Raw genomic sequence first — 14,831 nt, 5'->3', positions numbered from 1 at the left:
GCAAAGTAATCCATTTAATTTATTCAGTGTTATAATAGCTGATGGTAAATTCATGTTAAAATTCACAAAAATATCAACAGTTCCATACTACCTGTTTTTCCAACTGTTGCCGTTTTGCAGATGTTGCATATTCTCCCCAGACAAACACAGACAATCTATTAAATGCAATCAATCAGGCCCAGTCCAGGTCCCAGCCAACAAATGTCCACATCACTAAAAACACCACATTCCAGCTGACACTAGTTGGCCATCTGTGCAGCAAGGAGGACAGGTATCTACCGGGGAGAAGAGCTCGTCTCTGTCGGTCTCAGGGCAGGGTCCTTGGGTGGGCTATCGGAGGACTGCACGGGCTGAGGGAAGAAGCTCCTGACTCGACTAAAAAGCCTTGCATGCTGCAAAACCAAAAGACTCTGGTGTCTGTAATGGCAACTTTCTGACAAATGCGCCACTGCAGTGTCAGGCTGCAGTCACTGGATGTGTTTTGGGCGTGCATATAGTACTGCAGAAAATACAGCGTGCTGAAGACTTTTCCAGAGGTCCCCAATGGCTCTTTCCAGTTTTTTCAGTGGGAGGGAGGGACTGTGGAGTCCCTTCAGGGGGGTTTTGACAGCATTTTCATATATGTTAAATACCTTCCTCTCCTGCTGACTTTTCTGAAAGCACAGGTCACTTACTCAGCACCTCCCCAGGATCAAGCATCTAGCAAGGTATAAAATTGCAAGGTGCAATCTTCATTTTCACCAGCCCTTTATATTTTTTCAAATGGGTTGTAAGAGAGTGTAATCACAACAGGCCCTGTTTCTTCATTAGTGAAGAAAAACATTAATATACTGTGACATGGTATTGATTTGATGCAATCAATCTTTCCCAATAACAATAAAACCTTTATATTTTATTAATAGAACAATGCAGTTTGTCTCCATTACAGCTCCACTTTATTGTTCTGGGTCACGGTGTAATTCTGGCATGTTTGGAATTTTATTTTTATTAATATAATGTAAAAGCCTGTAAAATCACTCCACTGATCGGTCAGTAGGTTTCATTTGAGGCTCCCAAGCATCTTTTACTAGATGAAATGTTACCAGTGCAGCTCCAGTCATTGATTGTTCAATGACCCTTAGGGATGGAGAGAGTGGGGAGGGTTAGGAAGGGTTCTTGACCTTTAATTGTCTTTATTTTTTTTTGTGGTGTGGACACTAGACTTGGACTCAGACCATCTCATCAGTTTGAAGACCTCTCAACACATGGCCAGACCCAGCCCTTCCGCATACCCTCCCAGCTGGGCTGTAGGAGTCTGAGCTCTGCTGCAGCACCCAGCAGCCATCCAGATGGCAGCCCTTCAGCATCATTTCACTTTCTTGTCCTGGCTTTTCAACATTTACTGCAGGCCGGGCACTACATGGACAGGAGATGTCTCAAGCTCTGGGGCAGGCCATGGGCACATATTGGAGGAGCCGCGCTCTAACATAATTTTCTTGCTCTTTTAAAAACAATACAATATGGTGAATGGCTTTTCTTACACATCCACAGTACATCCACCTTCACCTAGACTCAGATCTGCTAGAAGACCAGCACAGCCTAAGGCTTGTGACATTCTGTGGACTCCTCTCTGGCCTTTCTTCTGGAGGGTCTTGCTCTCCAAAAGCTGCTGATCTGCCTCCGTTGTGGGGGAGCTGCTGAGCACACTGCTCTGAGAGTGTCATTCATCAGGAGCAAAATGGGCTCTTGCTTCTCTTTTCTAGTGTGCACGGCAAGTCTGTTGGATCATTTGGCATTTCTCTCTATCTACAGATATTTTTGATTCATCTCCTTTAATTAGCCAGAACATAGTCCTGGTCCTGGTACAAGACTAGGGCATCATGATATTCCAGTTGCAGTGAGGCCCCCAATTAGTACAGATACTTTCATTAAAGCAAAGCCAGATGACTTTCATCACTCCCTTTTTTTTTTTTTCCTTGAAATAAAATCTTTTTAAAAGCTACTCCTCTTCCCTTTTGAACCAAGAACGGTGTTGCAAGATCCCTTGGTAGGAAAAATAATCCCCATAAAAATATGATGGGTCCATTTCAAAAGAGATGGATTTATTAAAGGTAACAGTTTATTAACAGTGACTGTGAAATAGATGGATTTAATGTCTTTAATTAGTGCAACACTTTCTGACACAGACCTTGAGGAGAATTTAGCTCCTCTTTCCCATCTCCCTCCTGCACTTCTCTGTGTCTAAAGAAGTGTCAGCAGTTCCTCACAGTAGAAGTGAAACAGCTCCTACTCAAAGCAATGCAAAGCACAGGAGAAAACTACTACCAACAGACCGTGGCCACTGGCACTCCGATTAGTGGTAAGGCATAGCATGAGTGCAAAGTAAAGCTTTCAAATATCAGGAACAGCAAATCAAGCTTCCTGAGTGGTCTCTGTATGTCTGTTTCCTTGGTGTAACCTTACACAGCTCAGCCCTGCTTGTCTGCATCCTCAGGGAGAGATTAAGAGTCTTCTTCACAGAAGGCACAAGCATTATTAATGGCACCCAGAGAGATGAGGGTGACTACAATGTGCCATGGCTTCCTGAAGTCTGGCCCTCTAAAGGTAGCTGGAAATATTGCTGGTAGGTCTCATGTCACCCAGCAAGATCAAAATGCCATCATTGTTAGAGAGGGAGAAAGAAAAAGATAAATGCAATTTTAAATTCTGGTCTGTTTTTTCTACTCAGTCCTTTTTCAATGGGATATCCTAGATTTTCAGAACTGAAAATGTCTGCTTCTGTGTTGATTTTGACCAAACACATTTTCATTCTTGTTTGAAGAAAATGCTTCCTTAAAGTGAAAAATTCCAAAATTTGGAGATAAATATTTGATATTTTGGTTTAATGTCTTCTTGATTTAGGCCATCTCTTATTCTGTGATTACAGATTATATTTCTTAAAATGTGCCATTGAAGTATTTTGACCTGATCAAATTTTGATTTCTCAACTGAATTTAAGAATGGTTCATAAAATTTCATTTTTAAGGTAATGATGTGACACAACTGAATTTTGAATGGAAGCATAGCCAAAGGGATAAAATCAACAAGTACGTAGCCTGCCCCCAGGTCCCCATTCAGAATGAAAACATTGCAAAAAGTGGGTATTTCCTGAGGGGCAAAAAGGAAAGTTTTTAACTAGGCTGAGGTCTAATCTTTTTACCAGCCCACCTTTCCTGAGGTTCAAAATCCTGCCTTTTCTCTCCGAGAGCCATGTGGGTTCAGCACAACCACTCCACAAAGAGCATTTTGGAGGATGTAGCACATGTAAGGAAGTCAGTAACAAGTTAAGCCCTGAATATCTGAAAACCCTTCATGGGCATCTGCAAATGACACTTCCCTAAAATTCCTTTCCACAGCCTGGCTATATTTCTGCAGAACCCCCAGAAATCACATCTCCGATCTCAGGCACAAAACCCTGTTAGACTCCAGCAAATTCCACAACTTGAATGTGTTAAGATCTCTTTAGAGAAATGATTGAAGGGAAACTTTGAGAGTAATGATTCTCCTGAACCCAACAGGCAGAAGCCACACTTATGGATAAGTAAAAAGATAAGGAGTTTAGTTCTTCACACTGGATATTCCTTTCTAGCAGATGGATTGCATAGAAAATGTATATATGCATCTGCAAGTGCGTGCGTGTGCGTGTGCGTGTGCGTGCCTGGCTAAGAAGCATTTCTAATATTCTACCAGATTAAGGTCCATCAAGGTGGGATTCCCCCCCCTTTTTTCCTATTTTGTTCCATCGTGGATTTAGGTTATTGCCTGCCAGCATTCAGTGCCTGAAGCTTGCCTTGAGGCCCCAGGGGAAATCCTGCAGCCCCACAGCGAGCAGTGCTGTGCTGTGCCTGTCATGCTGCTGGCTGGAGGTGACACAACCAGCCTGGCTCCCACTGAGGGGAGGAGGATGAGTGTGTACCTCGGGCTTCTGGAGATCGTCCTCACGCCTAATTGATACTGGAAACGAAAATCCAATAGCTCTGAACACTATAGAAACACCTAGCACAGTCCAAATAATGACAGCACCTAAAGCTTGCATCATAACAATTTCTTGGGCTAAAATGAAAATAGAAACTTGCAGAAGATTCTTCTTTCTTTCCTCGACATAAAGATTTGAAAGGAGGGAGAAGTATCACAAGATAAGCAATTCCTTCCAGAGAGGTTTCTTTATATATCTCCATGTGAACGCTCTTGGTAGGGGAAGAAAAAAAAATAAAGTAATGCTCTGAAATAAAATTTGTACAGAGATAGCTTTTTTTTTTTTTGAAATGACATCCCTTTCCCAAGAATTCCATGTAGCCTTTAGTCAGTCTTGTTTCTTCCAGTTCCCTGTGCTTTGCACGGCAATCAGCTGCTCGTGTTACGGGCAGCGCGCCGCTCCGGGCTGTTTCTCCGGCAGCAGCTGCCGCCGGCAGGCGCTCCGCAGGCTCTGCCGGCTCCGGGACGGCATCCCAGGGGAACGGGCCGGGCCCACGCTCCCGGACACGGCCCCAGCGCTTGCCAGCACTTCGCTGATGGTCCGCTGGAGGTTCAGCGAGGCAAGCTGGTTACGACAGATCGCCAGACAGAAAGGAAGGCAGACGAGACGGGTCCGTCCGTGTCAGAGCAAACACAGCGGGGCAGCCCCTCAGCTCGGTTTGCAACAGCAGCCTCGAAGCCTTCGTTCGGTTTTAATGCTAATTTTAAAAGCGAATAGTTAAAACGTCCATTGCACGAACGTCCTGAGGCTGTTGAGGGCGTGGAGGGATCGCTTCGCAGAGCCGGCGGCGGCGGCAGCTTCGCGCGGGGGCCGCGCTCGCCTGCGGGAGTCCAGCGAAGCAAACGGCGTGCCGAGGGCTCCGTCCGTGCTGCTTGTTCCCTGCACCTGATGCAATCCCTTCTTTTAACGTTCGCTTCCAGAAACATTTGCCAGCTTTTGTTGGGTTTTTCTGCTTTTTTTTTTTTTTTTTTTTTTTTTTTTTTTCCCAAGTTAAACGCTGGCCACGAGGTTAAATTCAGTTTGCCAGATTCCATGGCAGCGCATGTTCCTCTGTAATGTCAGTAGAGAGATGTAGTGGATGGTCTAGAAAGTTTGACATCAACAGTAATGTTAAGGTGTTCACAGTACTCAAAGCAAAAAAAAAAAAAAAAAAAAAATTTCTACTTGGCACTCAAAAAATTAAAAACAAAGAGGAAAATGTAGAAACTGAAGGGGGTTTCCCCAAATTTTATATCAGTTTTACATATCTTCTCTTTGGTTTTGTGTTTCCAGCTCATTTTTCACCCTTTGAAATGCTGCATGATGATATTGAGAGGAAGATGTGAAAAGTTTTTACTTCCTGCCCAGAGAGATGCTGGGCTAGAAGGAACAGCTAAAGTTTTAGTTCTGGGGTAATAGAAAGCAAAATTTCTTGCTGATGACTTGCAGACTTTTTTCACTACACTTCTAGGAGAGTTATTTAATTTTGCAACAGACGCTTGTTCCTAATCCTAGTCTGAAATAGCCTGTTGCCAAATTCAGTATTTTTATCCTCACAGAAAGAGATCATCATTTTATCGTATGTTCAGTGCAGCATAAGATCATATGGTCATCTCATCCCTTCTTCTGTAAGACGGCAATAGACTAGAACAGACAACTTAAGGATGGCAGTGAATCCGTTGCTCTCTAAACAAGGCGCTCACCATGGAGACTTTACACTCTCCACTGTTAGTGGGATAACACGTGAGCAAACTGGGGCTTGGGGAAGGAACGGGAAAAAATAGATGGAAACCCACAGAGAAGAGAGAAATAGTAACTATCTAATAATAATTTTTATATTATTAAATATACAGAGATTGTTGTTTGTCTCCATCTTGCTAGGTTCACTGGCAACATGAACACTTGTCCTCCTGCTCCTGTGACAGGAATGTCACACATGGTGCTGTGTAGCTCCTCAGGGGCAGGTCTGAGGTCAGAACACGGCTATCTGCTCAGGGCAGCAGCTTCTCTTCAGTATCCATATATCAGATATGAGTAATTCTGCAAAGTCTGACTTCACCACATGTTTAGTACCTTTGCCTTTGAAATCAGTGGTGTCATTTGTAGTGAACTGTAAAGCTGATGGACTGTGTTTCACCAAGAAGAGTTAATGTGATTCATTTGTTTAACAATCAAGGGCCATATTCAGCAAAGATTTAGCAGGAGTCCAGTCAATAAAGCACTTACGACTTTCTATGAGTTGGCATGAAACAACAGCCACAAAAAATTAGAAAACATAAATTGTTCTTTTGCATATGCATGGCTGTTGTTCTGCTGACCTTGGTTACAGCTGGTGGGCTTTAGGCAGTTGAAGATCCAGATGTCCTCAGTCTTCCAGCTCAGACTGGGGAATGGTGGCAAAAGTGTCCAGGACTCACACAAATTGGTCAGTGCGATCATTTGGCTTTAGTCGGCAGAGGTATCAGTTTTTGAAAATTCCTTGTGATTTTTTGGGCGCTCAAATACACATGTGGCAGAGAAGTCTGATTTCCAGACGAGAAGAGCTCAGCAGTTTGGAAAAACGAATTGCTTTGATATATCTCCAGGTGCACATCTGAAAATTCAGAGCATCCCAGGGTTTTTTGAAAACAAGAGGAGAAGACCAAGCTCACCTCTCTGCTAGCTCTTTTGGTACAGTAATTACCACATGGATTTTTTTTTTCTATCCCCCTTTCCCACATGGGAAGACGTCAAGCCCCAGTCCCCTGCTTCCTGAGTTAGTTCTGTTCTGCAAAAAGAAGGAAGCCTTTTTTGGGGGGGATTGTCAGGGAGCATAGTGTGGTGAAGGAAATGCCCAGACAGCTTGCTGGATGCAGCAGCTACCTGTATCTTGTGGAGAGTTGTAGGAGATGGGCACCCCCTTGGCATCCGTGCCTCCATCCAAATGTGCCCTCTGTTCCCAGTTGTGCTGGGCAGTGCGAGCAGACTGTGGGCAGAGGGCAGGCAGGAGGGAGGGGGACGTGGTGTGTGTCTCATGCTGCCTCGTCCTTGCTGGCAGGAGTTTGGCTCCCAGCGAACACCCAGGCTGGCTGCGTAGGTGAGGCACCGCCTGGATGGTTCCTGTGGGGAATAGCTGCCCTGCCAAATCTCTGATTTCCCGTGTGCAGAGGAGCTCTGGAGGAGTTATGCTGCTTGGGAGAGGGGAATTCTTCTGTGCCCTCAGTCCCACAATGCACGGGTGGGCTTAGAGTCGGCACTTGAGGAAACCACGGCTTCTCGGGACTGCTGCGCCCACGCTCGGTATTGCTGCCTGTGTTGCAATCTCTGTGGCTCTTCCCTTGGCATCACATCTACCCTATACATCCTGGGGTTCTGCACAGACAGTGGCACTGCAGAGCTGTGCTGCACAAAGGGTGTGGAGAGATGTTATTTACTTAACAGAAATAGAGCACATTGGATCCATGTACATGCAATAACTCCTTTGCTTCTGCTTACTCATACGCAGTACAGCCAAAACTGCAGGAACAGCACACAAAAGTGCTGTGAAAAATGTCTGCTGAATTTGTAGAAATATGTTGCAATCATATGTAAACACTGTAAATATTGCATCTTCCTGTGGTGCTGATAGGGAATAATTTGAGAATTCTAAGCAGTGCAACTTTTCAGATGCTGGAAGACTTGGTCTCATTTTGAATCTGTAATAGAGGTCGCAATATATTTCATGTGACAACCATGTCCTCAGACCTATTTGTTATTTCTTTTTAAAACATAAACAAACTGTCTTCTCATTTTGTTTACAGGACAGTGGAACAGGAGATAACAGCTGCATTGAAGAAATATTGCGGGTAGGAATCCTAAAAAATCTTTTTTTCCAGTCCAATTTTCTTTGCTTTGAAAGGACAAGAGAATAATGAGAATATTGCAATTACTGCTGTTAAAATTTTCCTCCTTTAGATTGTCATCTTTCTAAGGGAAAAGTAGGCAAAATTATTTCCTCATGAAAAATAATTGAAAAATCTGTGAGAACAACCTTTCAAAGCCTGTGGATTTCACTGCTACTTTATGCCTGTACAGCTGACCTTCATGCATGGAGAAGCAGATAATGGGATAAATTATAAACTGAAATGTACAATGATGTTTCAGGTTTACAAACCATGCAAAGTGCATGTTTCCATTAATCACGACTGTCAAAAGTCTTAATTTTGAAGGGAGGTCTAGGAAGGTCATTTTCCACCTGGATTTAATTATGTAATATCATTATTTTCATTATGTCCATTATATAATGATAATGTACAAAATCTGTAGTTATTTCCATATTTCATTATTATTTCTTTTATCTTTGTAATTTCTAGTTTATTTTCATGGAGCAAATTAATACACATCCAGACAGATCTTGGCTTGAATTAACTTGGATATTGATTATTTTCTGTGGCAGAAAAATTTATAAACAGTGAAACTTTTCTGTAATATTTTAACTCATGTAGTTATTTTGCTTCTTTTTCAAAAATGATAATTCAATAATTCACAATGCTTAAAAATCTGATGTAATAGTGATTGAAACAGAAAGCAAGGTAGATGGAATGATAAAACCTTGCTGTTACTGTGTGTACTTCTTCCTCTTGGATATTCCACCACCCAAATATTTCTGATGATTTATAGACTACAGGGTTATAAATATTTGGTTTGGAGGTTAGCAGTGCATCAAGCCTGCTGTTTCTAAGGGCATTTCTCCATTCTCCCTCAATATGTTAAATGCAACTTTTAATTCTTAAACTGGATGAAGAGTTTATGGAAGGGTGATGATGATGTATTACTTATCACTTCACTGACAGAGTTTTTACTTAGCTAACATTTACAAAGTAGGCTTTGTTAGGACTTGGGTGCATATTCAACAAGCCTAAGCCACAGTCCCTGCTGGTTTGTTACAAATTAGTGGCAGATATCATGAATTCATTATGTGATGTGACACTTAGACTCCCATTTTCATTTTAAAGCAAGGCTTTTAAAATGAGCAGTCAGAGAAATTGGTCTTCCTCCTTTAGTTTCTGTAGTTTGGCTCATGCAATTAAGCTGAAATGTAGAAGAGGCACAACTCCTTCCACTCAGAGGAAGACGGGTATGTAAGAGACCCCATCTGAGAAGAAAAATGTGCTGTATGGCTAAAGACAGTAAGGTACATCTCCAAAACAATGAATACGGCTGTTGCTCTCTCTTTTTTTTTTTTTCCTTTGGAATGTTCCTCAGGAAATATTTTTGTCAAGCTTCATGATGGGTAACCTTACCAATCTGCCCGTCTTCCATGTCTGCAAGCCTGGGCATCACTTTCTATTCTGACCTTCCCTTGTGTCTCTGTGTCTAAGAGTACACATAAATCTATAATACACATAAATACACATAAATCTATAGGCTGTTACTCTACAGTATTTCTGACTGAAGCTCTTTATTCTCAGGGGGGTAAGTCTTTGGTCCAAAATTTTCATTACACACTTTGATTGCTGCTGCATCCTTTCCTAGTTTTTGACAAATGCAATGTTACCCACCTCCATTCATGCTGCTGCGCAGATCATTTTCCTAGCTTCACATCTTGCCCAGAGACATTTGTCTTCACATCTCACCACTGTCATCTCCTTCTCTATCACATCAAGTACAGCTATTTGTCTCTGATTTTAAGGCCTCCAGTCCATGATAACGTATTAAATTCCACTTTAGCTTAGCTGGTGATGTCAGAATGTTGCTAAGTTTTACATCAATTAATTTCTCCAATGCTTCCCATCAGATCTGGGAACAGCCTTGAAAACTTTCCCAATCAGCTCCATAGCTACCTCCGAATCTTAAGGGGCTCCTTTTTTCCCAAGGATGGTGGAAAACCAGTGGTGAGGTCAGGGCTCTACCACTGTTTCTCATGCTTGAACATTTTTGTCCCAGTTGTTTCTTGTAGTACTGTCAGGTCAGATACATCCATCTGCTCTCTTTTGTACCGAAAAAGGGATTTTCTATGTCAAGGAACTGCTGTGTATTACAAAAGCAGTGCTTAGGTACTCTTGTAACACAGATCCAGATCTGCAGTTGTTGTTACTGATAATTACTGGAAACAGCAACAGTAATAATGTGCCTTTGCTGCTCACTTTGTAATTTACTGGCATCTAGACATTTCCATCCCTCTCCATGCCCTCTTTTTGTACTGAGCAGATCCATGAAGTTGTAACACAGATTTTCTACTTTTCTGAAACAGACTGTTTATAAGGAATGCAATTTCCATGGTTTTGTTGGAGGTGCTATTCACATCATAAAGCCCAAGTTTAGCTCCTTTTCAAACAATATATGAAGTTGCTATACAGGTGCCCAAAGGCAGACAATGAAAAGCCACAGCAGCTGAAATAGTTGTGTTCTCCTCAAAAGAGATGGCTGGCCTGCTGGAATGTGTTTATTATGGGAAGAGCCACTCCTAATGTATGGAGCATCAGCAAAAGTAAGAAGATGCTTAAAATTCATCATTTTATGGAACGTTTCACCCTATTTAGGCTGTCTTTGCACAACACAAAGCAGAAAACATCCCCTCTTTCTAGGTGATCTGTTCCCTGCACAAGTCAGGCTGTGGCTTTTCCATGAAACAGATACTTCCACAGCATGTCCATGTTTCCTCAGTCAAAAGTGAGGGCAATAGTAAGTGTGCCCCAGGTCTGCTCCATCTGCTTCCCTGTGCTCCCTTCCCCCAGCAGGCGAGAAGAGGCAGGTTTATGCACGGATCTTGTCACCCTCTGGTTCCAACATGTGGCTGTGGCCAGAGCTAACAAACATCTGGACCTGGGCTGCAAATCAATTTAGGCGTAGCTTTAAAATCACCAAATCTGATGTTGCACTCGCTTTGACACGATTGTATTTTTTTTTTTGCTGTCTGCTGCAATACAGGTTGCTACAGCTTAAGTCTAGCTTTTTTTGATATTGTTTTACCAAAATATATCAAAGCGCTATAGACTTTGTAAACTGACAGATACTTCTGCACAAAAGTGCAGCTTCCAGAGAATGCCCCCAAGTACTGAAACACGGAACCTCTTCCAGTCCTCAAGGAGGTTGATTAACAAGACAGTAACCCTGTTGAGACTGGAGCTGTTGTAAGGTCTCCTGCAGAGTTTATAATCACTCCAGGAATCCTGAACCTCATCTAACCCCATGCACTAATTTATAGCAGCTTCTTCAAAGTGTGCTGACTTCTCTGTCCAGCTGCAGGCACACATTTTGAGGATAGAGAAACTTCCAAGAGAGCCTTCAATGTAAATAACTCCAGTAAGACTAAGTTACAGATGTAATGTCGAAACATGAGAGAAAAGCCTCATTTCTTGCTAGGAGATTTAAAAGGCGATTCCTTGTAAGCTTTGCATTGTTCATGGGGGACATGATAGAAAACTTTGAAGTGGAAAATAAAAGTTAAGACAACACAAATACCCTTTGTTCCACTGTGCATGGAGCAGTTGCTGAGTGAGTTCCTGAGACATTGCCAAAGCCAACCTACTCACTTCCTTGCTAAAACATGGGCTGGCTAAGCAAGATTACTTCAGTTCTGGGGTCCCCAGCACAAGAAGTACATCAACCTGTTGGAGCAAGTCCAGTGGAGGCCACCAAGGGAAGGAGCACCTCTCCTGTGAGTAAAGGCTGAGACAACTGGAATTGTTCAGCCTGAAAAAGAGATGGCTTAGGGGTGACCTAATTACAGCCTTCCAGTACCTAAAGGAAGCCTACAAGAAAGAGGGAGAAAGACTTTCCACAAGAGCATGTAATGACAGGACAACGGGGAATTAATTCAAACTAAAAGAGATTGGGTTTAGATCATATTCTAGGAAGAAATTCTTTACTCTGAGAGTGGGGAGGCACTAGAACAGGTTGCCCAGAGAAGCTGTGGGTGCCCCATCCCTGGAGGTGCTTAAGGCCAGACTGAATGGGGCCCTGAGCAACCTGGTCTCGTGGAAGGTGTCCTTGCCCTTGGCAGGAGAGCTAGAAGATCTGGAAGGCCCCTTCTGACCCAAACCATTGAGTCTGTGATTCTATGACAGTAATTTTGGCTGATTTCTATTTGACTTTATTAGTGTGTGGAACTGTGTATTTTGTTATGACTGGTGGGGTTTAAAGTAAACATTTATTTTACTGCAGTACCTTCAAAGAAAGGGAGCAACAAGAGTCCTGCCTCTCCGCAAAGGTAACTGTTGCTGTCAATATAGGAGGCACTCTGAGAGTATTTGCTATGGAGTTAAGTAAGGGAGTGTGTTGAGTGCAGGCAGTTCTTGATTTGTAAGGTAAGTGGAGATTGATCTGGCTATTCTTACAGTCTTAGCTGTGATTTCCTAGAGCTGTGGTAGGAAACCCACAGGCAAGCTGAGCTTTTGATTATTGAAGAGGTTCCTTGTGAATTCCCTGGATTTTATTTTTGTGTTGACATGAGCAGTGTCATTGAACTGGGTAGAGAGAGGCATAGTTTGAGTGTTTGGCCTGCAAACAGTGTTTGGCTGCAGAATGTGAAGACAGCGGGAAGCTGGAGGAGCAACAGGAATGCAGAGAAAGGGCTGGAGAAAATCTTAGGACAGCCAGTTAACACAGAAAAAGCCACGTCCTTTGACATGGCATGGGGCAGTGGGGAGACAGTCTTGGGTCTGCAGTGGAGGAAAAATAATTTTCTTGCAGAAGAGATAGAAAAAGTCATTGGGAGGCGGTGAAAGGACATGGACTCCAGCCGAGAACATCCACCCCAGCAAAGGCCAACTCTCCTCAGTGCCATGAACCTCCTGTGAAAGGAGGGATAAACACCCACAGATGGCCTTGAAATAGGTTGTGACTCCTCATGGCCACAGGACATCCACTTATGAAAATGACATTTTAAGTGTGATGGCTTTGATAAGTGATTTACTTGACTCTCTCTACCCTGTGAATCTAATCAGAGTGTGTAAAGCACTGCACTTCTTATTTGAGCAGCATAAAAAAAAAAAAAAAGGATGCAAACAGAATCTAATTCTGTATTTTTTCCCTTCCCCACTTGGGATCCCTTGGCTCATTAGCAGTCTTGTTAATTCTTTAGCAGAAAGCATTAAGGATCAACCCATCAAATATTCAGGGCCTTTTTTCAAACCTGAACAGCCATATGTGCCATGAGATCAGCTGCACTCCATCAGCTGATTGAATTAAAACAAGAGCAGAGGTAAATTAGAAACTGTCTGCACAAGACAAATCCTGTGAAAACATGAAATTCTACCAAACACACTGTCACTGTGAGTAAGCATCACAGTCAGTGGAGCACGTGTCAATATTTAAAGGGGAGAAAAATCAGTTTCTTAGTGGTAGGTTGTTAGTTCAACAACTGTGAACTGCTGCCTTGTAAATGTTAATGGCTGTAAGATCCCACTGGCTGCAGTTAAGCTCCTGGTGGAGTCGGACATGTAAAGAATTACAGAACACAAATATGGTAATCAGCAGTATATTTCTAAACACTCCTGTTGCTTTCCAAAGCAGAGGGAACACCCTACAGGTGGAATGAGACCCACTTTGCTGCACAGTGCTCACACAGTAGCTGCCTCTGCACTAGCAGAGCGTTTCTTTGCAGTCTCGCTGCTGGGAAGAAACTGCTGGGCAACATTAAGAGGGAGGTGAGAAGGCCGGCCTCAGCCCAGCACCTTTCTGGAGAAATTCAGGTTAGCTGTTGTGACTGAACCTGGTAGGGAAACTCCTGGAAAAGGTTCTGGAGGAACACACCAACTTCAGGCAAAAGAGAGATGGTCAAGGAGAGGGAAGGTATGGAGATTTATAAGCAGCCCCAGTTTTCAGACACTTGATTAGTCTCATTGAACACAAAAGTATTCCAAAGTGTCAGAATCATATAAAACATAAAAGTATTCCAAAGTGTCAGAATCATATAAAACAATGCATCAGATGCATAAAATACCACTTTTTTTTTTCATTGCAGTCTTTCAGAAGAACTTCCACAGCATGGCTTTGTTTTTAGTATCCTAAATTTCAGAGCAATTAAAGCATTATTTTGGCTGATGCATACTGTTCATTGCATTTCTTCAGAATTATTCTTTCTGTCTTTCTTACTCAAATAAATGAAAAAACATACATATGCAAGAGTGTTTGGAAAATCTAGCATTTCACTCAAGGCACTAAATCCCAGAAACATTAAGACACATTTTGAGCCATTTCATCCAACCTGCAGTACTCGCCTATAAACATTGCCCTTCTTACCACACCTACACCCAGCTCATCTGTACAGAACTTTTACTGAGCAGTCACTATGCCTTTGTCAGCTTTCCTCCAGCCAGCCTGGGTACTGCTAGAGGTGTGGACAGCAGCACCACAGAGCTTCAGCAAGCTCTGCCTAGAGCTTCTCCAGCTTCTCAGTGAGCATTAGCAGTCCATACGGTGCCTTGCTCTGTTAGAGCAAAATTAGCAGCAGTACCAGAGCTAAAGATATTTTGTCTTTGTCCACATAAGCTGCAGGGATTACAGAGAGCCATACCTGTGTACACCACCATCCCCTTGACTCCTCACACCACGAAAATCCCAGGGCACACCCTCTGTATGTGGTGCCTTGGACTATCTCTGTGTATCTGCTTAAGCCAGGGTCTTTCTCCATCCAAAAGGCTGGAAGGAGATTGCTTACTTTTCACACATTTTGTCCCTTTTCATGCTTTCTCAGATAATCAGACTCCCTCTCCAGGTGACCTGTTACTTATTGCTAGCTCATCTGAATAGAACCTGCTCCTGGTTTGGCCACCATGCATGGCACATCCTTCTTATTGCCCACATTGTGGTTTTCAACTGTCAGTAAACCTTCACAGCCAACATTTTAAACCTAGGCATGTAAATATTGCTCCCCCGACCCTTAACAGATGGAGTC

General features: G+C 42.9%; 1 protein-coding gene across 3 annotated transcripts in view; it reads left to right on the top strand.

Moving 5' to 3' along the window:
- AFF3 (ALF transcription elongation factor 3) overlaps positions 1 to 14,831 on the top strand; it is a 321,802-nt gene that overhangs the window by 140,186 nt on the left and 166,785 nt on the right. For all 3 annotated transcript variants that reach the window (XR_010996658.1, XM_068182739.1, XM_068182738.1), the window contains exon 4: positions 7,753 to 7,797. Coding sequence is in view for 2 of the 3 variants with exons in the window: in XM_068182739.1 (XP_068038840.1) it covers positions 7,753 to 7,797 (45 nt within the window). In the remaining variant the exon portion in view is untranslated. The remainder of the gene's footprint in view (positions 1 to 7,752; positions 7,798 to 14,831) is intronic.

This window comes from Anomalospiza imberbis, chromosome 2 (assembly GCF_031753505.1).
Source record: "Anomalospiza imberbis isolate Cuckoo-Finch-1a 21T00152 chromosome 2, ASM3175350v1, whole genome shotgun sequence".
Classification (NCBI taxonomy): domain Eukaryota; kingdom Metazoa; phylum Chordata; class Aves; order Passeriformes; family Viduidae; genus Anomalospiza; species Anomalospiza imberbis.
This window is presented reverse-complemented; position numbering and strand designations above follow the sequence as displayed.